This window comes from Baudoinia panamericana (assembly GCF_000338955.1).
Source record: "Baudoinia panamericana UAMH 10762 unplaced genomic scaffold BAUCOscaffold_14, whole genome shotgun sequence".
NCBI lineage: Eukaryota > Fungi > Ascomycota > Dothideomycetes > Mycosphaerellales > Teratosphaeriaceae > Baudoinia > Baudoinia panamericana.
This window is the reverse complement of record NW_006911270.1, coordinates 614,176-633,579: the sequence shown is the minus strand read 5'-3', so window position 1 is coordinate 633,579 and position 19,404 is coordinate 614,176. Positions and strand designations below refer to the sequence as shown.

Genomic DNA, 19,404 nt, shown 5'->3' with positions numbered 1-19,404 from the left:
TACTTTCCTTTCAAACAGTAATGGTGGTATCCGCTGAAACATGAATGTGAGGCCACAAGGCTGCGGTGTCAAAAGCCGTAGGTGACTCGTCTCCGAACAGCATCAGTGTGCCTTCCGCTCCTACACCGTGCTGACAGGCAAGCAAGTGCTTGTCATTTGCCAGTTCATAGTCTTAGGCGGTCAATATTTCCCCTCAAATTAAATGTAGCTGCGGTCATTCTCTGTAATCGCATTTCTAGCACCGTCGACTGCGTGATGCTGTCAGATTGTTGTCGGATCGGAACGCATTCGGGAAGGTCGTCGCTTCTTTGAAGAGGTCCGACGCCACTGCTTAACAGAGGGCGGTGCAGGTTGAGAAACACCAAGTATGTCAGTCCGCTAAGGTCAAGGTTTCAACCCGTTTTGTGGAGTGTCCATTGGTTGAGACTTTGCAGGAACATATGCGCCAGATACGCCGCAGTAGGGATGAAAGCCTTGAACTCATAGCAAGCGAATACGACCGTTTGGTAAATGGACAGCGCCGTGCGGTAAAGGATCCATCTGATGCCGCTCGAATGTACGACTCTGATCAGGTCATGCGATATCCTCAGAGAGGCTGTGGCACGGGACAGGCTACGCTCGTCATACGCCTGGACCGCCTGCTGGATGGTGGTGTAAGAACAGATGCACTCTGCAAGATCGTATCCGTCTGTGAGAGCCAAGTTCGCGCCGTTGCCAGCGAACGGGCTCATACCGTGGTTGCTGTCCCCGATGAAGACGATGCCGTCCGGTACACCATTCGCGGTGCCATGAGCGAATGGCTTCTTATCCATTGAGTTGTGAATCATGAAAGTGGAAGCGTTGGTGTGCTTCAGTAGAGTCTGGAAAGGCTCCTGCAAGCCGTCGCCTAGCTGGCGAACTTCTTCAAGGAGTTGTTGTCGCTGATTGGGAGGCAATGCTGGTCGAGGTTTGTCCGCAAGGTAACTGAGGCTCCAGTTTGCTGTCCGCTCGTCCATAGGAGAGACGAATAGGGCAGCGCCTCGGCCGTTGGGGATGAGACCCCAGTCTCGGTCGACAGGCTTTGGTGGTGGTTTAGGAAAGTTTGAAATCGCATGGACTGAGACTGGCCCTGCGAAATGCAGTTGATCGTTTGGGCGGATACACCCCCGGATTTTGCTGTTGATGCCATCTGCAACAACGAGAAGATCACATTGATCCGTGTACCCGTTGCTTAGTTCGACACGGACAGTGCCGTCCGTTGCAGTCACTGCTGAAACGCATGCTACACCCCATACAACATTGGCAGACCCCCGCTCCGCAGCAGCATCTAACAGAAGCTTTCTCAACCTCCTCCTCGCCACCCGCATACCGGCCTTTGGTACACCGCCGGGAGGTGCCCCGCGTACCTTAACCAGGCTGACCCAGTCGCCAAAGTAGCGTCGCTCGTCTCCCTCCCGTGTGATGCTCATCGATAGCAGCCTTGCTAACAAGCAGAGCTTTTGCATCGTCTGTATCCCTTCAGACCCTTTGGCGCTTCGAATGCTGATAGTATAGCCTCCTCCGACGTCCGGTGGCCCAACATCTCGCTCGTACAACGTTACGATTGGATATGTGCCCAGGTCATCTGTCCAAATCTTTCTTAAAGAGTTGACGAACGCGAGTCCAGCAATGCCTGCTCCGGACACAATAATCTTCTTGCCCGAAAGCGTAGAACTACATGACTCCTGAGGAAAACTCATCTGGCGACATTACAGGCATTGGCACGAAACAACGTGAAAAAGGTCGGCTCCCTTAAAGCCATCCTTACCTCCTGATGTACATATCCCTGGAATTCGTGCGCCCTGTACGCACAGTCGCGCTTCTTGCCGAGGACTGGGCAGGGCGCCTTGCCGCGATCATGGATGGCTGGTAGCGGTGAAGCCGTATCATTCACGATGTAAGACTTCTCGTAGGCGTGAGAGCACGACACGAAATTTTCCATATCGGCATCGCGCTACATGCATAGGATGCAGGGAGACGTCCCCCGAACGAATAAGGGCGTGACTTTGTCGACGTAGTGGAGCGCCACGAATACATCTAGCTTAGCGCTCAATGTTCTACCGGCATGAGAAAGATCCCGGGAGATTCAAACCCCAGCGCACAGCCAGCACCCTGCGCTACAGTTGTTTGAGACTTTGGTGTCTCGTCGCACAGTAGAGCACGTTATGAGTGATCAGCGAGTGTGGGCTTGGAAGGCTACGTTGCAAATTTCACCTCACTCGCAAATGTCGCATTGCGCACAGCGGTGCGAAAGACAAAGAACAAATTGCCGCAAGCGTGTTGTAACTGTGCGAAGACTGATCAGTACTGCCCCGACATCCTCTCGAAACCTGCTTCGCTGTCTCACAGCTTGGTGTGCCACCATCCAAGCGCAAGAGCCAGAAACCCGTTCGTCTGTGCCGCCGTGGAGGGAATTGACAGTCGAGCGTGTTGCGAGTGTCATCGAAGGGTACTCCTACGTCCCCAAGCGCTCGAATTTTCCGCCGAATTATGTAATAACCTACTGTAGCATTAGAATGGACGCTTGCGGTATAAGGATGCCAATCATCGCGTGGGCTCACCAAGGGCCGTGTTCCTCATGTCTCATTTCTGTTTGACCACCCAGTCATCATGGCAAAGTCCTGGTAGCAGGGGCTAGCGCAGTAGCACGCTGAGGACAATTATTTCTGGGCGACCAGGAGGCTTCCAAATCGTATGCCCCAATGTCCTGTGGCGCGAAGCAGCTTGCTACAGCCCGGTCGAAGGCGCACGAAGCACGCAGCCATTGCATCAGGCGCCACGACTACATGCTCGGTGACTTGATTACCAGTGAGTGATTATGCACTACTCCGATATCAGGTCTCGTAGTGCCACGGGATCAGCTTGTGTAACGGCGCTTGGGCAGCGCGAAAGGACAGCAAAAATGCAAAACAAGCCGGTTGACAAGCAGTCACAGTGGCCTGCTTTTGTGCTACTGCCAGGTTCTTCCCTCCGCGGTACTGAGAGGTTCAGTCGTGACTTCGATACCACGTGGTATCACCGCCATCTCAGCGTCTACAGGAGCGAGCGCGGATGAAGCCTAGATTGAGTGAATGGAATTAGGTTCATGTCCGACGCCGAAAGTGTTACTGACGGTGCGCCCGACTCGGCGTTTTCATCATCGAAGTCGTCAAGCTCGCCAATTGCCCGACCCGTCCTTGCGTCCCAAAGCCTTACCTCGTCGTTGAAGGCTCCTGATGCCAGAACTTGGCCATTTGGCGAGTAGCGGACCGAATTGATCCCACTTTTATGTCCAAGCAGAGTCTTCGCAAGTACGCCTGTCTCTGCATTCCACAGCCTGATGGTCTTGTCCTCAGAGCCGGATGCAATGGTCAAGCCATTGTGCGAGAAAGACACAGCCCAGATACCCTTCCTGTGGCCTTTCATCAACAGCACTTCTGTGCCCGTTTGAGAGCTCCAAACCCTGACCGTCATGTCGTCCGATCCCGACACGATACGCCTTCCATCGTTCGAGAATTGAACGGCGTTGACCGGAAGCTTGTGACCGTCAAGCATCAGACAGGTCTCGCGCTTCTCAAGGTTCCAGACAAGTATGGTGTGGTCCGCTGTTCCGTAAGCGAGCAAAGAGCTATCAGGGGAGAAGTGGACAGTGTTGATGCTACTCCGCTTCGGCTCGATTTTCTCATGCAAAGTTCCGTCCGCGGCATTGTAGATTCGGATGGTCTCATCACTAGAGCCAGACGCGAGCAGCTTCCCATCGGGTGAGAAGCATACGGTATTGACCCATCGTCTATGCGCGGCTGACTTCCACCTGGTGACCTTTGACTCCATGTCCCAGACCTCCACAGTAAAGTCATCAGAGCCTGAAGCGAGTAGTGTTCCGTCCGGTGATATTGCCACCGAGCTAATTTTGTCTGTCTGCCCTACGTACTTGCAGATCCGTGTTCTGCTTGGGATATCCCAAACTCTCGCCCATTCGTGCGTAGACCCCGATGCCAAACGTCGACCATCAGGTGTAAATGCGAGATCACCGACATAGTTGTATTCTGTGTTGCCAAGCGGTAGCAATGATTGCATTTGTCCTCTGGCAGGATACTGCAAGTGGTTAGATTGTGACGTGAAAATAGGAGAGATCGAGTAAATCTGGAGAGGTGTTTGCTCGATGGTGGCCTGAAACTTGTACAAGGCTTGCCGTATTATCTTCACAAACGGCACTTGTATAGGATTATCGGCGGGCTGGCACAATCAAATATCAGCAGGCTCAATCATACGGGCAGGAGGAACGCTATAGGTACCATGAGAAGTGATTGGTATATTCTGAGTATGGCAGCCATCTCAGAGCACTTTCCCATCAGACTGATGGCCTCGAGCCAGTGCCCAAAATGCTTCTGGAGAAATTGATGAGCCCTGTCGCCATCTTGGAGGCGGGCGCCGCTCCGTCGGTAATGTTCCGCCCAGTGGAGGCATGCATATTGAAGTTCAGGTGGGAGACACTGCTCGACTCTCGTACGGTCAATCTTGTCGATCGGCGTGCCGGGCAGCGGAAGATCGCAGATGTTTCGGCGAAGGCTTTTAGACATGAGACGCACACAGCGTTCAGCTAGTGCTTTGTGTGCGCTCGCTTCGTCAACCCTAAAGGTGGGATCAACGCACCTGGTGCTATCAAGCAGGTACTCTCGTAGTGAAGTATGGTGTAGGCGGATAGCACGGTTGCTGTCGTCAGGCACATCGAGGATCGAATGCAGATCCGTCAGCGTTGCTCTGATCTCCTGCGGCTCCTTGTCCAGTAAACCTGCCAAAGAGTCCGCCGAAAGAGGAGAGAGGACTGTAACAATGGTTCCGACGACATTATTCAGGTTGTTACATAGCCCCGCTTTTTGCTCATCATCTAGATCGGGTGGAACACAGGCTCGGAGCACAGTGCTATAGATTTGGTCTTGTTGCTCCTCATAACCAGCAATCGAAGGGTGACCGCTGATGATCACAGCCGCTCGATCCTTAGCAGACTGTCCTTCCTTGCAAATGAATCGGCAAGCAGTCGAGGCCCATATGAACAAACCGCGCGACATGTATACCAGCCGTCTGATTGTTCCTTCGTCCGGCCACGTATGATCGAGTGCGTGTTCTGTCCTCATCGCGCGGAAACTCTCGGTGAAGAACAGAGTGAGGTCTTTGTCAACCACCGTCGGAGACACATCATGAAGAACAACGTTATGATGATCCGCCTCCGATATCGAGCGGAAACCAGCACGGATAATGGCGTCTGGTCGGCTTGTAATGAGGAAGCGTAAACGGACTGTATGCAGGTTCTTCGCCAGTGCCAGCAGCTCCAGAATCTTACCGATATCTCCAGCCTTATCACACACCCCAAGCGCGTCGAGGACGAACACTATCGTAGGAGGAAGATCTTCACTGTCCGTCAGTGACAACGGCCTCGTGATCAATGTCTCCCACTGAGATTGCATGCTGGACTGTGACACGTTCTTGTGCTCCACTACAGCATCATGGATATGAAGCGCCGCGCCGGGTATTCTGCTCGCTAACTCCGAAGCGAGCGTCGTGAAAAGCTTGCCAGCATGGCCGTCACTCCCGCTACCTTGAGAGAAGAAGAAACTTCCTCCCAGTCTGCCTTGCTCGTGGAGGGATCTGGCGATGGTGCGAGCAATCGTGGACTTGCCCGTGCCGGCCATCCCGCTAAGCCAGAAGATGCTTCGGTCGTCTGCTCCGTTAGCCCATGCTTTGATCTGACGTAGTAGTTCGACACGGGTGTTAAGCAGGCAAGTCGGTCCGTCTTCGTTCTCCTTCGAGTCAAATGCGGCGGATGAGCTCTTGGGTAGTATGCTCAAGGCTTTCTCCAGCTCTGCACTTTGTTGGCGCTTGTTCTCGATCTCTCGTCGTAGCCTGGCCGTCGCCTTGTTGTGTCCTTCACCATATATAAGCGGCATCGCAATATCCAGAAGGCCAAGCAGGGAGTACGCTTTATCCTCTGAGCGAGTCGTCTGCCGCTTCTGTGCCCATGATAGTCGATCAGCGATGGAGAAACCGGCTACTGGCTTCCCTCTTAGTGCTTCAAGAGGTATCCCCGTCACTTCATGGATAGGCTTCTGCAGCGACACCTTGTCACCCAGCAGAATCCACTCCTTAGAGAAAAACTCCAGCGATGCTGGGGCAAGGAGTTCTTGAAGCGTCCAACCACGAGTGAACCACCGGCTCGCCCGGAAGGCTGCCTCCAGTTGTGAGGGTAAGACTGAGCCGGGTGCTCCAAGACCTTCTGCGCTGACGTCCCTGAGATATGCATAGCATCTTGAGGATTGGCGGTACCACTGGAACATCCGAGTAACGGCTTCTGTCACCTCGGCAGGATTGTCTTTGTTGATGCAGCACGTGTCAAGCCAAAAGTATTGCAGGCCATCTTTGGCCGCTTGTTCGCCGCATGATCTAAGCTTCGCATAGCCTGGCTTTCCGAGACCAGTGCCGTCTCTGATGTCAGCAAATGTGACCTCCGAGCTTGGGTCTTCCGACCATTGATGAGACAGAGCTGCGTATCTTGGAACTTTATCCTGCTTCAGGAAGAATTTAGTAAACGCGATATTGCCAACGCCTCTAAAACGGAGGAGTCGCATTGCCACGCTGCCATTGCGGTAAGTCAGATAAGCAGCACCTCAGTCACAAAAAGTGGCGATGCTCAGGACCAAGATGTTTTCCTAGGTTGCGTTGTTGGCTTAAGGCTTTGCCTTCAATCTTCGTCAGCCCACATCAGGCTAATCGACACTACGTCGGAACTGCATGAAACGCACCTCGTAGCGAGCTTGCCGCCGAACTCCTGCCGCTATGTGTTCGCATTTCACATGCATCGGGCAGCAAGCCCACGCTTCAGCCTTACCACTCCATCCCACTAGGTTTTTGATTCCGCTGACCGGAAGCCATAATCTCCTGCGGCAACGTCATCAATAGGCGGTCGAATTGATTGGACGTGTCTCCTGGCGGTTGGCTGCTTCCATTGTGCGCACATAAGCCTCGTGCGCAGTGTATCTCCTTCGCATACTGGATTGACCGCGATTCGCGCCCGGACCAATGGCAGAACACGTTGGATTTGGGCATCCTGGCAGCAGCCAACAGCGTGAAGTTCGCAGACGCGTGACTAATCTCGAGCAACATCCGATATCCGGTGCTACGTTGCCTAGAAGGCAGGACCGCGGCCCATGATCAAGGCTAGCGGCGCTTGATAGCAAAATCCTCTAGAGCAGCATTGGAACGTTATTGTGAACCTTGAGCAGATCGGATCCATTTGCTGACCGACCACGATATCAAAGCCTCGGATAGCCGAGTTAATGTCAACCCAACATTGGGCCGTAGTACTCCGCAGATGCCGCGCGTGGGGTGCATTGAGGCTGCCCGGCAATGCTGAGGGTAGTCGTTGTGAATTTACTAATCGCCGCGATCATTGGGTTAAGGTAGCCTAGGCGCAGCTATACGTTGCTAGTCAATGCAACACCGATCTTGTGCGGCCTCTCGTCGTTGCGTTGGGTTTGGTGCGTTCCTTGATGCTCAGTTCGCCCTTTGGCAGGACTATACATGCATCAGGGCGGAAAATCGCCCGAAGATCGACCGTTCGCTCTCCACGGCCGAGTTCCAGCAGCAACGTAGCTCGGAGGGATTTGCTCGGTCACGCTGCACTTACCCGCATCTCTTATTCTGTGAGATCCTTCATAGTGGTCAAATACAGGAGCTAACATGAGTGGAGGGTTTGTGGCATGCACAGCCTTTCCTGAATATGTCCTCGGTGTACAGGCATGCCCAATGCACGTTCGGTGCCCTCGCCGTATCATCATCCTGTGTGCGTCATGACGGCAAAATGAAGGCCTGAAGAGTCCGTTCCGCTCCCGTACCTTCCCGTTCGGTCGTCGGATGTTCCCGAACAACTGCGTCTGGCCGCAGACCTCCAGGGTGCAAGCAATATGACCAGACATTCAGCCACGGGTCCAGCTGGCGTGGAAACTATATCGAGAATGAACAGAGTACTTGCGATACATTATCAAGATCTGAACGCTACTCCGCTCACTTGACATGCACCAGTTATTGCCTACCGTAAGTTAGAACCGATCTGGACTTGATCGAGGATGACTACGAATAACCTCACGTCCAGCCGTCTCGCCTATTAAGCCCGAAGGATTAGTGAGGGATCTACTGGCACGTCTTAAATGGAAGCGCTTCGACTTTGGTGGTAATAATCGTCGAAATCCTTGACTAGTTTTAATGAAATCATGGCGAACCCACCTCGGCCCCTCTGGCGTCTGACAGCTACAGAAATCTTACCACTTCTTCATTCCGGACAGGTGACGGTGACAGACTATGCCAAGTCTCTGCTCGAACGTATCCAAGCCCGCAATCATGTCAAGGCATGGGTGTGGCTGCCACCTTCGCTCATTCTACACCAAGCGAAGGCGCTCGACGACATACCCACCGATGAACGTACTATGCTTTACGGCCTGCCCATCGGCATCAAGGATATTATTCTCACTAAAGACATGCCAACACAGTATAACTCGCGGAACTACGAGAGCGAGGACCCGATCAATGCCGACGCTAGCTGCATCTTGACGCTCCGAGCGAACCAAGCATTGATCTTCGGCAAGACAACCACAACCGAGTTCGCCTCTACTAAGCAGGGAGGCTGGCACCAAAACTTGACATCGAATGTTCATGATCAGTCTCGAACACCCGGTGGCTCGTCGTCGGGCTCAGCGGCCGCAGTCGCAGACTTCCAAGTCCCTGTCGCTCTTGGTACGCAGACAGGCGGCAGTATCGTGCGGCCTGCGAGCTATAATGGCTGCTACGGATTCAAGCCAACTCATGGTGCAATTTCCCGAGAAGGTATCGCGCAGTGGTGTCCTACACTTGATACCTGCGGTTTCTTTGCACGGACTGTTGAGGATCTCGAACTGCTCAGCAATGCTTTTCGCATACTTGACGATGAACCCGTACCATCTCACCCGTTTGATTTGAGGACAGCCAAGATCGGCTTCTGTAATTCATACAACTGGTCCAAAGCCGGTCCCGGAACAGTGGGTGCAATGGCGAAAGCCAGGGATTTGCTCCGCCGGCATGGTGCGCAGATAGAAGAAGTTGAGCTTCCCAACGACTTCGCAAGAGTCCTCGATTGGCACGCTATTGTTCTTGCTGGTGAAGGCCAGACCTCGTTTCTGGGCCGATACCTCGCTGCGCAGTCGTTACTTCACGAGTCCATCAAAGGTTATGTGGAGAACCACAAGCATGTTCGCCACGCCGACCTACTAGCCGCTTACGACGGTGTCGCCCGCTTGCGTCCCATCTTTGACAACATCGCTGTAGGGTACGATGTCATAATCACACCCAGTGTTATAGACGAGGCGCCAGTGGGTTTGGAAGACACTGGCGATATGTCTATGTGCTCGACCTGGACCATCTTGCACGTCCCTGCGATTAACATTCCAGGCTTTGCTGGAGCGCACGGGATGCCGATTGGTTTGACGGCTGTTACTGCGCGGTACCGAGATAGACATCTTTTACATGCTGCGAAGGCTATTGGAGAGGTGTTTGAAGGTGAAGGTGGTTGGAAGGCCAGCAACCTATGATCTGCAAATAGGCGGTATATTCTGTGGCAAGCGACTCCAGCGACCGACCTTGTAACTAGCGACCAACCTGGTATCGCACGCTCTCGTTCGGATTGCTGCTTGAAAGACTCGCCATGCTGACTGTGACCTTGAAGCCTTGTGGGCGCAGAGCTTACGGCCGGCGATGCAGGATGAGCATCTGTCCAGCACCGCTGGCTAAATTCGTAATTGCAGCATCGCGGTCCTTCACGTGACGATCCCTCTGAGCAGTTCACTCGAAGCATCAACATCCATACGCGTAGGGGCAGGCCGGGAAGTAGTTGCGTGCTGAGAGACGCAGGACGCAGTACTGCGTGTGGATGGCACAGGTTAGCACGTGCGGTAAACCTGCGCGTCCGTAAAGCGGACCCCGTGATTGATCGCAGTATCGGCCGCTCCCGCCATGTCTCCAAGGCGGATTGACATGTGTCGCTTCGAATTGCGTCGGGCTGCCACGGCACGACCCAGATAGCTGCTAGGACCTGATCTGAGCGAACAACAAAGCACACTAGCCTGTCGCAGCTGCTCCTGCTGTTGCTGTTGGCATTGGCTTCGGCGCCAGGGGTATTGCTGACGGCTGCTGTGGAGCGTGCAAGATTTCTTTCCTGCCATTTGCCTTGTAGTAGAGTACGACATCTCCGCCTCCTCTCCAAAGTTGAGATCTCATGGTTGCAAGCGTCATGGACGGAGGCACCATCTGCGTGAAAATCAGCAAAGATCCGAATACGGCAATTACGGGAAAGGAGGAGCGTACCTGATTCTGACACCACAATTCTAAATACTCTTCCGGCTTCAACGCATCTGGGTCTTGGCCCTTGTCCTCCGGCTGTGCAGGCTCGATCCGTTCTGCCACATACGCCAGTATCTTCTTCGCACGTAGCATACGGTTCGCGTTCAATCGGTTGTTCATATCGCTTGCGATGCTGGGCAATGAGTTCTGCCATGGTTCCAATACAAAGCTTATCTTCACGACGTCTTTTGCAGGAGCTTGATTCTTCAGAAGAAACTCGCCAAGCCACATGGGCGCAGCTTTCTCGAGCGTATCACATTGCTCGCCGAGGGTGCCGACAGTGCCTTCGAAGAGGTCAGCAACACCGCCAGCCTCCGGACGGTCCTCCTGGATTAGAATCGTTGTATTGAGCGGCGGTTCCAGCACAGGCGTATCTGCAGGTAAGGACGGAGTGATTGCGGATGGGATATCGATCGGCCCGGGCTGGGGTCCGGGCAGGCCGTTTTCATGCGCTTGCTGGTTCTGGATCTGCGCCTGCAAGGAGTCTTCGTATGCATATCTGATCTTCTGAACGGTACCGAGGAGGTTGTCCTCGACCACGCGGCTATTGCTGGTTTTGCTGGAAGTTGCATCGCTCTCTGTTTCTGCCTTCTCCTCAACCACTGCAGGCTTAGCAGCCTCATTCGTCGTTGTGCGACCAATCTTCTTCATGCCGCTGAATGCCATGCCCATGCCAAACTTCTTTCCGAACAATCCGCTTTTCGATGGTGTGTCCTTAAAAGCACCTTCACCCAGCGGAGTCGTGGGCTCTTCCGCAGCTTCACCGGGTGTTGTCGGCGGTTTCAGTACGCCACCAGGAGATGAAATCTCTGAGCTCGACTGTCTCGAAGCGGAGAAATAGTCGCTGTTCCTGTCTGTGGACTGCCGCGTCTGCGCGACTGTTTGCTGTGGCGTCATCGGTGCTCCTTCTTCCGCAGTTGGAGTGAGTATATGCCCGCTTGTCACCGTTTTTGTTGGCGAGGTGAACAATGCAGGAGACGCAAGGCCTATTGAAAACCCGGGCGTAGCGGCGGTTCTTGCCATTCCATTCGCTGACGCTCTTGGTGTAGTGTCGGTCGACAGGTCTGCCGTTGCTGTGTGCCAGCCGTTCGTCTGCTGTGGCGGTAGTTGGATACTTGTCGGCGCATTCTCTCGTTGCAGTCTTTGCGACTCCTTTGTCGCAAGGAGTTGCTTCCGGAAGGCTTGATCTCGCCGAATCTCTTCGGTGATCAGATTCGAGAAGAGGTAACGTAGAACCCACTTGCCAAGATTGATGCGTTGGTCTTCACGATACTCGAAATCTTCGTCCAAGTCGAGCTCGTCTGCGTACATCTCGGCATCGAAGCAGGTGTTCTCCTCGAGAATGACCGCTACGCTGCCCGTCCGTGTGTCCACCGTACACCAGTTTGCGACAGTGGTAGCCGTAGTAACCTCTCTCTGTACGTCTTCAAGATGTCGTTTGCCATAGGATCGGATGGGTACGCATTTCAGCAGATCCCACATCATAACCTCTCCCGCTGTATCCAGCGTCAGGACCCGTTTGCGGTCATTAAGCATTACGTGCTTGATCAGGCCATTCTGACCCTCAACGGCATAGTCTGCCTGTGCCCGGACAGGCTGCATTGGGACTGTTTCAGGGCTTATAGCCTCTTTCTTGCCATCAACCGTGCTCTGCCTCTGCTCGCCGTCAGTTGCCGCCGGCGCCGGAAAGTACGCGGTGTTACTCAGTCTGAGCATGTGCTTAAGCGGCAACTTCCGTTTCGCTCCGCCGTTCGTCTGTGGCTGGTTCTGCGCTTCTCGCGCGTTGGACGCGTTTGGGTATCTCGGTGTTGTCATGGCCGCACTACTCCTATGGGGATTGTAGCTCTCCGGCCAATCAATCTCGGCGTGCTCAGTGTTAACATCCTTCCATCGGTTGATGCTTGGCCTACTGGTGGCCGTCCAAATATAGCCGCCAGCGGCAACGAGCTTGTGCACCCCCTCGTGCTCCTGTGCAACGGCTACAGAAATGCCTTCGTCGAGTTCCATGACATCGCGCGTGTCGGTCTTCGCGACCAGACCACTTTTATCGCTCGAGTAGAAGACCGACAAATCCGGATCGGTGGAGTACAGCGACCACACACTGGCGTCATGCATGGTCAAGGTGTACATGCACCGACCAGCGACGGTACTCCACACCTTGACCGTTCGGTCACTGCTTGCAGTCATGATAGTACTGCCGTCTTGACTAACCAGCACGTCACGGATGTTGTCCGTGTGACCGACCAGCTTCGTTATCCGCTTGCCGGTTCTTGCATCCCAGACGCGGACTGTGCTTTCCGGACCGCCACTTGCAAGAACATTCTCTGTCGCTGCGAGCGCGTATACACTGCCTTTCTCACGGCTAGATAGACTGCCCGCTTCGTCATCGCCGACAGCAATGCACAGCTTCTGACCGGCGCCACTTAGGTCCCAAAGGCAGATTTTGCGGTCTAGTCCTCCGCTTGCCACCCAGTCAGACGACGGCGACGGGACTGCCAGTGTCTTGACATAGTCGCTATGCAAGCCTATTGATTGTGGAGGCAGTCGATCCGTAGCTGCGGGTCTCCATACTTTGACCGTAATGTCGGACGAAGCTGAGACGAGAGCTCGGTTTGACTGCGCCAAAGCTATATCGTTAATCCAATGCGTATGTGCTTGCACCTGCTGCCGGACAGTAGTCGCTGTTGGCGCTACTGGCTTCTCATCGTGCTCTGGAGCTGGCGTATGCTTCAGGTCGAGGTGTAAGTCCCACGCGCATATCACGCCATCTCTGCCACCCGAGTATCTGCGCGCAAATCAGTCGGAACCGTCCCTCTCTTTGTCTGTGCCGAGGCATACAATATCGAGTTGTCGCTGTCTACAGCTAAGCCGTTGACACCGAGTCTGTGACCGCCAGTGGACTTCGCAAGCGGCAAGACTGTTGAATGACATTCGTCAGTACAGCCTTCGGGGAACGATTGGCATGGGAGCTTACCATAGCTTATCCTCTGCCGTGCCTTGCGTGCCATCAAGGCTACCTTGCCCTACAGAAAGTCCCCAGCATGCGATCGACCTGTGCGCCTACAGTTTCAGAACGTCTAAAGGCTGCGAACAGTATGTGAAGTGCTCCGAGGTCACGTCGTTCACAGAGGTGAAGGTAAGCACCCGCAGTCCTGCGCCGCAATGCTCTCTGCCGGCTCCGGATCTTGCAGATCTGACTGCGCAGCGCCGGAACTTCCCATTGACAGGCGGGGAGATGTGGGGGAGGAGTGGTCTTCGTTGTGGTAACGGCCTTGAATCGAAAGTGGACGTGGAAGTACGATAGAACACACTTGCAACGGGTACGTTGCTTGGAAGCATTGTATGGATGAACTGTAAATGCTGTCTACACGCTATTATCATTGAGGAACAGACTCAATCACACGCTGACAACCAATCTAGAGCCCAGCCAACCGTCGGCTGTAAGCAGTCTAAGTATGATAATCCGTGCATAATTACTCGCTTGACAAGTGTGTAACCTCCCGTACTTGAAACTCCACGCCCGACAAGTAGGGAAGTTTCGCGTGAAACCCGTTGTTCAGAAAGTCCAAGCCAACCGCATTCCGCATCAGTATATGTCGCGGAGGCCGCTTTGGCCTGCTGCGTTGGACGAACCACCTGTCGTTTCCCAGGGATCATCTGCCGTTCGCCCCTCATCCAAGATTTCTGCGATTGCATCGTCGAGAGGGACGGAGGTTTGTTTATGCGCATCGTGTTCGCCCGCATACGGAAAGATGTGGGCGACTGCTTGCGATGGAAGCTGGTCTTGCCACTCGACCGAGCTTTTCGGGACATTGTGAGCTACGTGGCCTTGTTGGTATCCTGTCATTGTAGTTCCTGAACCCATACTGGGACATTGCGGCGCCGCATTCGTGAACGGTCCACCGCTGCGGCTGGAAAGGTTCGGTACGGTAGATGCAGCATAAAGTTGGCAACACGGATCGTCGCCCTGGGACATCGAAGGCTGTGGCAGTGGGCCGCCTTGCGTGCTATACGCAGAAACAGCACTGCTTCCGCCAGTGCTTTGCCGATTGGTTCGAGCGGAATGCATTCGGCGCTCGTGCAGACGACCACCCTCTACTGTAAGCGCTGCTACGCCGTCACCGCCACCGTCGCCTCCTCGCACACTTAAGCTCTCGTACGGATCCGGAACAGAACCCGTGCGCTCGGTTCTCGGCGGTGGCACTTGTGCTTGCTTGCCCTTCCTACGCTTCCTTGTCGGCGCTCTAGGAGTAGGCGTATAGTCGTCCTCGCTGTGTTGGTGCGCAGCATCTGGATCGCCAGCACTGCTCTCGTTCGCGGCGTTGTCGAGCTTCTGCTTCTTCCTCGTATTGCACTTGTTGTTTGAGTCTTTCCGATTCGCATACACGTCCGGATTTGCTGCCAACGCGCAAACACCGCGACCCTCGATAACATCCATCACCACCCGCTTATTGATCGCGAGCGTTGCAGCAATCTTCTTCAAGCGGTCACCCATGCGTGTTGTTGTATCCCTGCCATAGCCATTGTTGCTGCCGCCAACCGGATAGAGATGCGGGCCACCAGCATGGTAATTGCGCACTGCTTGGAAGAGAAAGCGGAAACGGGTCACAACCCAATCGTTCGTATACCAAGCTTTGGATGACTCCTCGTGAGGCTTGTGATTGTAGATGGTTTGCTGGCGGAGCCTGTCGGCATGCATGCGGGCAGTCTCTACGGCGAGGTCGGATTCTGGATCCACGTGGGTGTTGGTTGGCTCGCTGTCTTCTCCGTAGACCGTGTTTGCAGCTCTGATGAAGTTGCCGACCCACTCGGGCTCGGTTTCCAAAAATTGGACGTAGTCGTCCCCTTTTAGCAGAAGAGGAGGAAGGATAGGGTACACCATGTCGCGCGCCTGCTGCGAAGTAATCCAAGGATGCTCGACACTCCGGAGGACATAGTGTGGAGTCTGAGCAGCCTTTTGTTCTTTCTGGTCTTTCTTGGTATGCTTGTTGCACTTCTTCCCTTCATTGTATTCGGTCCGCTTGAAGCGCTTCCCATTTCGGCAATCTGGACAGATTGGGTTCTCTTCCTTGGAAGAGACAGAGATTGCTTGGGCCACTGGAGTTGACTGCGCTCCTGATGATGGGCATATTCGGTGTGAAGACCACGACATTGACTGCGCCACCGCTTCGGTACCCGTCTGATCAGCCATATTAGACGCTCTTGGCATGTCGGTAGCAATGCTGAAGCCGAGCGTAGCGTCCGGCACGCTATATGAGTGCTGTACTAATGCAGGAGCTGGTAGGATCGATGGAATCAGGTGGTCGAGATCTTGCCTTCGCCCGATCGTGGATCCTGCGAAGCCATCGGATTCGGATGCGATCTGAGATCGGGCAAAGTTGGCAAAATCCAATTGATGTTCGCTCGAGCAGTGGGCCGAGAAGGAGTCCTGAGTCTCATGAGACACGGAGGAGGTGAAGAGAACACGACGGAGGGATTCTTCAGCCTCGAAATCGAATCGTCTGTCTCAACAATCAGTCCCGCCTTGTGGCTACAATCACAACGTACCTACTCACATGTCGTCAAAAGGGCCACCATCAACATCGGACAACTGTTCGTGAGTCCAACGGCTCGCCATGGCACGCTGCGGTGATTGTGTAGAGCCCGTGATGTGATGGACTTAATGGACTGCGGAATCGAAACCGCCAGAGGAGGTACTTGTTAAGCGGAAAGCGAGTGTCGAGAGTTTTGCTGCAGTGCAGGAGAACGCTTTTCTGGCGGATCAAGGTCATTTGTCGCGCGAGCCATCAAATGCTACCGGTCACTGTCGCGGACAACGTAGTCACCCGCCTCGTGGCAAGCTTTCTAAAGCCGCGCAGAGAATAGCACGCCACATGGCAATTGACGGCCTAGAGCTCTTGGGGTCAGCTTCACACGCATGCGATACAGCTTGCCGTGGGTCTTGACGTCGCTGCTAGAAAGTGGCACAAAAGTGGCACCGAAAGACAACCCCAAGTGTGTGCATGGCGCTCGAGGGGTACTAAGTGTCATCACGACAGCCTGTACTGATAACCATGTATTTCGCAAAGCAGGAAGTCACATGGAAATATAGGAATAGCCCTTACAATGGAAGTACTTGCTTCGTACGGAATGTTTGCGAGAATACACAGGCCCCAAAAGCTGCTCGGATGCAGGTTCAGAAACGTCCCCGATCCAGAACTCGGTCCATATCCTGGGTAGCACCGGCGAATGTCAACAGGTATCGACCTCGCTGCTGTATCTTGAACGACAGATAGTGGAGAAGTCGCAGTCTGCCCGACGAAGCCATGCTCGGGCAGAGCGCATCGCCCTTGGTCATGTCGTCCTCTATCTGAGCAGTGTTCCGGCGATGTGAGACTGCAGGAGCCCCCAAGATGATCACTGTTGGACACCGTTATACTCTTGGCCAGTTAAGAAGAAACTTTCCTCACTGCTGGGCTTCCAGCATCAGGAGCCTGAGCGTACGTCTGAACCATGGTCGCACCACCTGTAGTGTAGCACAAGCGGTCCAGGCGGATGCTGAAGGTTATGGCATTCACACCCAACGTTGTTGGAGAATACTAATACCCTACAAATCGATGGCGTGAAGAACGCGTGAAGTGACCGAGGAATCATACTGTCGGCCATTTTGTCCCAGTCGGGTCAAGCGTCCGGAGATGGCTCGGTGGAAGATGGACCTCGCTTGTCGAACTTCACCTAACTGGAAGCTTCACTTGTCGTCATGGTTCGAAGCGACCTGGATGAACCCGTGCAAATTCTACGCTTGCTGTGTAATCACATTAATGCTTCGCTCGAGACATTGGTCTACCTGGCCTCTGACCCACTCTGTCCGGAGCTATGTCCGGCTCGCAGGCTCACTATAAGTATTAAAGGTAGGAGCATTCCATAACATATAACACTCTCTTATAGCGCTTCCTTCGATCAACTGCTACTCGACTCCCTTTTTCACTTCACTCATATCAGAACATGGCGAAGACACAGAAGCAGTGGACGGTAGCCGGGAAGAGCGGTTTCGATGATCTGAAGCTCGACGAGCAAGCTCCTATCCCTCAGCTAGGTGACAAGGATGTTCTCGTTCGTCGTAAGTTAGAGGCTTTCTTGACTTCTAGCCAGCCAATACTGATGTCACCTTGACAAGTGCGTGGCTCATCCCTCAACTACCGCGATCTCATCATCGCCAAGGGCAAGTATCCCTTCCCCCAAAAGGACGGCATCGTACCCGCCTCCGATTGCGCAGGCGAGGTAGAGGAAGTGGGCAAGCATGTGCACCGCTTCAAGAAGGGCGACAAAGTCCTGACCCTCTTCAACCAAGCGCACATTGCCGGCAGCTTAGACGGTTACTCCATCGCCACGGGTGTCGGCGGTACAGTCGATGGTGGCTTACGCCAGTACGGCGCCTTCGACGAGCAAGGATTGGTCCACATGCCAAGTAACCTCAACTACCTCGAAGGAGCGACACTGTGCTGTGCTGGCCTGACGGCGTGGAATGCCCTCTACGGCCTCGAGGGACGCAAGCTTATGCCCGGCGACTGGGTGCTCACTCAAGGTACTGGTGGTGTAAGCATCTTCGGTGTGCAGTTTGCGAAAGCAGCTGGCGCTAAGGTCATTGCGACTACGTCGTCGAAGGAGAAGGGTGACAAGCTGAAGCAGCTTGGCGCTGACCACGTTCTCAACTACAAGGAGGATGCTAACTGGGGCGAGACTGCGAAGAAGCTGACGGGCGGCCGCGGCGTACAGCATGTCATTGAAGTGGGCGGTCCGACTACTATGAAGCAGTCGCTGAAAGCCATTGCGATCGACGGTGTCATCTCCATCATTGGCTTCTTGGGTGGAGTGAAGGGCGAGCAGCAGCCAACCTTCTTGGACTGCTTGAACAACATCTGCACAGTCCGGGGTGTGCTTGTGGGCTCGCGCATGCAGTTCGAGGAGATGAACCGTGCGATCGAGGCGAACAACATCAAGCCGCTTGTCGACGAGAAGGTGTTCAAGCTGGAAGAGGTGCGTGAGGCGTACCAGTACATGTGGGATCAGAAGCACTTCGGAAAGTTATGCATTAGCATCGATTGAGCTTTTATTGCGCTAGTTGGCGTATCATTTAGCAGAAGCACCATAGATCTTTAGAGAAGAGCTACGGCAAGATGAGTTCGCTTCAGTCCGAGTGAGTGAGTAGGACATGCACCAAACATGACAGTCACTTACCTTATTCCCATGCTCGATTGGGAGCCCGTAGCTATCGTAGCGCCTTGGAAAGCACTCCGCAACGGTGCGCGGAGGCTGATGGCACGACAAATGATAAGGATTCAGATGTTCACAATATATACACACTCCAAGCCCGTACACCAGAGCCCCGTCATCACACCTTCATCTGACCCGCACGACTGCTCTTCCCAAGCTCAACCACCGCAAGCCCTCACTTTGACTCGCTCCTCTCCTTCTCCGCCAACTTGACCGTTTCCTTTTGGAGCTGCTCAATGCTATCCTTGCCGCTGATATCGTTACGGTCCGCCTTGATCTACATCCCGCAAGTTAGCTCGTTCACAACCTACGAGTCCCGCTCATGCACCGTTTCGGAGTGGGAAGTGGAGAGAAGCGTACAATACTCTCACTATCACTCGCCAAGCTCTCATGCCAGTGTCCCTTGCCCTCCCTCTGCTTCTGCAACTGCTTCTGCTTCTCCTCCTCCGCTTCCTCGGCACGCCCTTCGTTGTCTATCCACCGAACATCAGGTCAGCCAACGAGTTATTGAAACACTCCGCTCACCAAGAACCACTAGCTGCGGAAGCTCATTCGTGCGATGGAGGTTTGGTGGGAATGTGACCTACGCAACGTAGTCTCCTTCCCAGCAGCCAACACGCGACAACTCTGGAACGACCTCGTCGTGGCGCCGGCGCCAGCGCCAATGCTTCGAACAAAGGGCGCTCGGGTACGAGCGAAGCTCATCCGTAGGGCCGACATGGCTTTCGCAAA

At 54.1% G+C, this 19,404-nt stretch overlaps 9 protein-coding genes across 9 annotated transcripts; 2 read left to right on the top strand and 7 right to left on the bottom strand.

Moving 5' to 3' along the window:
* Positions 1 to 515: 515 nt before the first annotated feature.
* Positions 516 to 1,706, bottom strand: BAUCODRAFT_55153 (uncharacterized protein; the record flags this gene model as incomplete). The annotated part of the gene is made up of 1 exon (XM_007682798.1): positions 516 to 1,706. A coding segment is annotated over one exon (1,191 nt), but the record flags the coding sequence as incomplete, so codon positions are not given.
* Positions 1,707 to 2,621: 915 nt separating this feature from the next.
* Positions 2,622 to 2,920, bottom strand: BAUCODRAFT_305473 (uncharacterized protein). The gene has a single exon (XM_007683041.1). The coding sequence runs from the start codon at positions 2,786 to 2,788 to the stop codon at positions 2,627 to 2,629; it is 162 nt and encodes a 53-aa protein (XP_007681231.1). The 5' UTR covers positions 2,789 to 2,920; the 3' UTR covers positions 2,622 to 2,626.
* Positions 2,921 to 3,051: 131 nt separating this feature from the next.
* On the bottom strand, positions 3,052 to 6,620 carry BAUCODRAFT_78895 (uncharacterized protein; the record flags this gene model as incomplete). Its single annotated transcript, XM_007682823.1, has 2 exons — positions 3,052 to 4,233; positions 4,293 to 6,620. The coding sequence occupies 2 exons, from the start codon at positions 6,618 to 6,620 to the stop codon at positions 3,052 to 3,054; spliced, it is 3,510 nt and encodes a 1,169-aa protein (XP_007681013.1).
* A 93-nt stretch (positions 6,621 to 6,713) lies between these two features.
* BAUCODRAFT_305510 (uncharacterized protein) lies at positions 6,714 to 7,348 on the bottom strand. The gene is made up of 3 exons (XM_007683040.1): positions 7,298 to 7,348; positions 6,795 to 7,235; positions 6,714 to 6,725 (listed from the first exon to the last, which is right to left on the bottom strand). The coding sequence occupies exon 2, from the start codon at positions 7,153 to 7,155 to the stop codon at positions 6,877 to 6,879; it is 279 nt and encodes a 92-aa protein (XP_007681230.1). The 5' UTR covers positions 7,156 to 7,235; positions 7,298 to 7,348; the 3' UTR covers positions 6,714 to 6,725; positions 6,795 to 6,876.
* Positions 7,349 to 7,960: 612 nt separating this feature from the next.
* BAUCODRAFT_116827 (uncharacterized protein) lies at positions 7,961 to 9,611 on the top strand (the record flags this gene model as incomplete). The annotated part of the gene is made up of 2 exons (XM_007683039.1): positions 7,961 to 8,085; positions 8,144 to 9,611. The coding sequence occupies exon 2, from the start codon at positions 8,262 to 8,264 to the stop codon at positions 9,609 to 9,611; it is 1,350 nt and encodes a 449-aa protein (XP_007681229.1). The 5' UTR covers positions 7,961 to 8,085; positions 8,144 to 8,261.
* A 263-nt stretch (positions 9,612 to 9,874) lies between these two features.
* BAUCODRAFT_305390 (uncharacterized protein) lies at positions 9,875 to 13,716 on the bottom strand. The gene is made up of 3 exons (XM_007683038.1): positions 13,394 to 13,716; positions 13,258 to 13,336; positions 9,875 to 13,204 (listed from the first exon to the last, which is right to left on the bottom strand). The coding sequence occupies exons 1-3, from the start codon at positions 13,425 to 13,427 to the stop codon at positions 10,138 to 10,140; spliced, it is 3,180 nt and encodes a 1,059-aa protein (XP_007681228.1). The 5' UTR covers positions 13,428 to 13,716; the 3' UTR covers positions 9,875 to 10,137.
* Positions 13,717 to 16,254, bottom strand: BAUCODRAFT_305693 (uncharacterized protein). The gene is made up of 2 exons (XM_007683037.1): positions 15,975 to 16,254; positions 13,717 to 15,920 (listed from the first exon to the last, which is right to left on the bottom strand). The coding sequence occupies exons 1-2, from the start codon at positions 16,034 to 16,036 to the stop codon at positions 14,006 to 14,008; spliced, it is 1,977 nt and encodes a 658-aa protein (XP_007681227.1). The 5' UTR covers positions 16,037 to 16,254; the 3' UTR covers positions 13,717 to 14,005.
* A 1,081-nt stretch (positions 16,255 to 17,335) lies between these two features.
* Positions 17,336 to 18,840, top strand: BAUCODRAFT_38938 (uncharacterized protein). Its single transcript, XM_007682729.1, has 2 exons — positions 17,336 to 17,518; positions 17,576 to 18,840. Exons 1-2 carry the CDS (start codon positions 17,404 to 17,406, stop codon positions 18,502 to 18,504), a joined length of 1,044 nt encoding a protein of 347 aa, XP_007680919.1. The 5' UTR covers positions 17,336 to 17,403; the 3' UTR covers positions 18,505 to 18,840.
* Positions 18,841 to 18,847: 7 nt separating this feature from the next.
* On the bottom strand, positions 18,848 to 19,392 carry BAUCODRAFT_152169 (uncharacterized protein; the record flags this gene model as incomplete). Its single annotated transcript, XM_007683036.1, has 3 exons — positions 18,848 to 18,949; positions 19,033 to 19,145; positions 19,260 to 19,392. The coding sequence occupies 3 exons, from the start codon at positions 19,390 to 19,392 to the stop codon at positions 18,848 to 18,850; spliced, it is 348 nt and encodes a 115-aa protein (XP_007681226.1).
* Between the last annotated feature and the right edge of the window lie 12 nt (positions 19,393 to 19,404).

Bases quoted from the DNA above. Each gene is read 5' to 3' on its own strand.
- BAUCODRAFT_305473 (XM_007683041.1), bottom strand. From the start codon at position 2,788: ATGCAATGGCTGCGTGCTTCGTGCGCCTTCGACCGGGCTGTAGCAAGC.
- BAUCODRAFT_305510 (XM_007683040.1), bottom strand. From the start codon at position 7,155: ATGTTGCTCGAGATTAGTCACGCGTCTGCGAACTTCACGCTGTTGGCT.
- BAUCODRAFT_305390 (XM_007683038.1), bottom strand. From the start codon at position 13,427: ATGGCACGCAAGGCACGGCAGAGGATAAGCTATG. The intron at 13,337-13,393 runs GTAAGCTCCCAT...GTCATTCAACAG, and splicing joins ACGGCAGAGGATAAGCTATG to TCTTGCCGCTTGCGAAGTCC. The intron at 13,205-13,257 runs GTATGCCTCGGC...ATTTGCGCGCAG, and splicing joins GACAGCGACAACTCGATATT to ATACTCGGGTGGCAGAGATG.
- BAUCODRAFT_305693 (XM_007683037.1), bottom strand. From the start codon at position 16,036: ATGGCGAGCCGTTGGACTCACGAACAGTTGTCCGATGTTGATGGTGGC. The intron at 15,921-15,974 runs GTGAGTAGGTAC...TTGTTGAGACAG, and splicing joins GGTGGCCCTTTTGACGACAT to ACGATTCGATTTCGAGGCTG.
- BAUCODRAFT_38938 (XM_007682729.1), top strand. From the start codon at position 17,404: ATGGCGAAGACACAGAAGCAGTGGACGGTAGCCGGGAAGAGCGGTTTC. The intron at 17,519-17,575 runs GTAAGTTAGAGG...CACCTTGACAAG, and splicing joins CAAGGATGTTCTCGTTCGTC to TGCGTGGCTCATCCCTCAAC.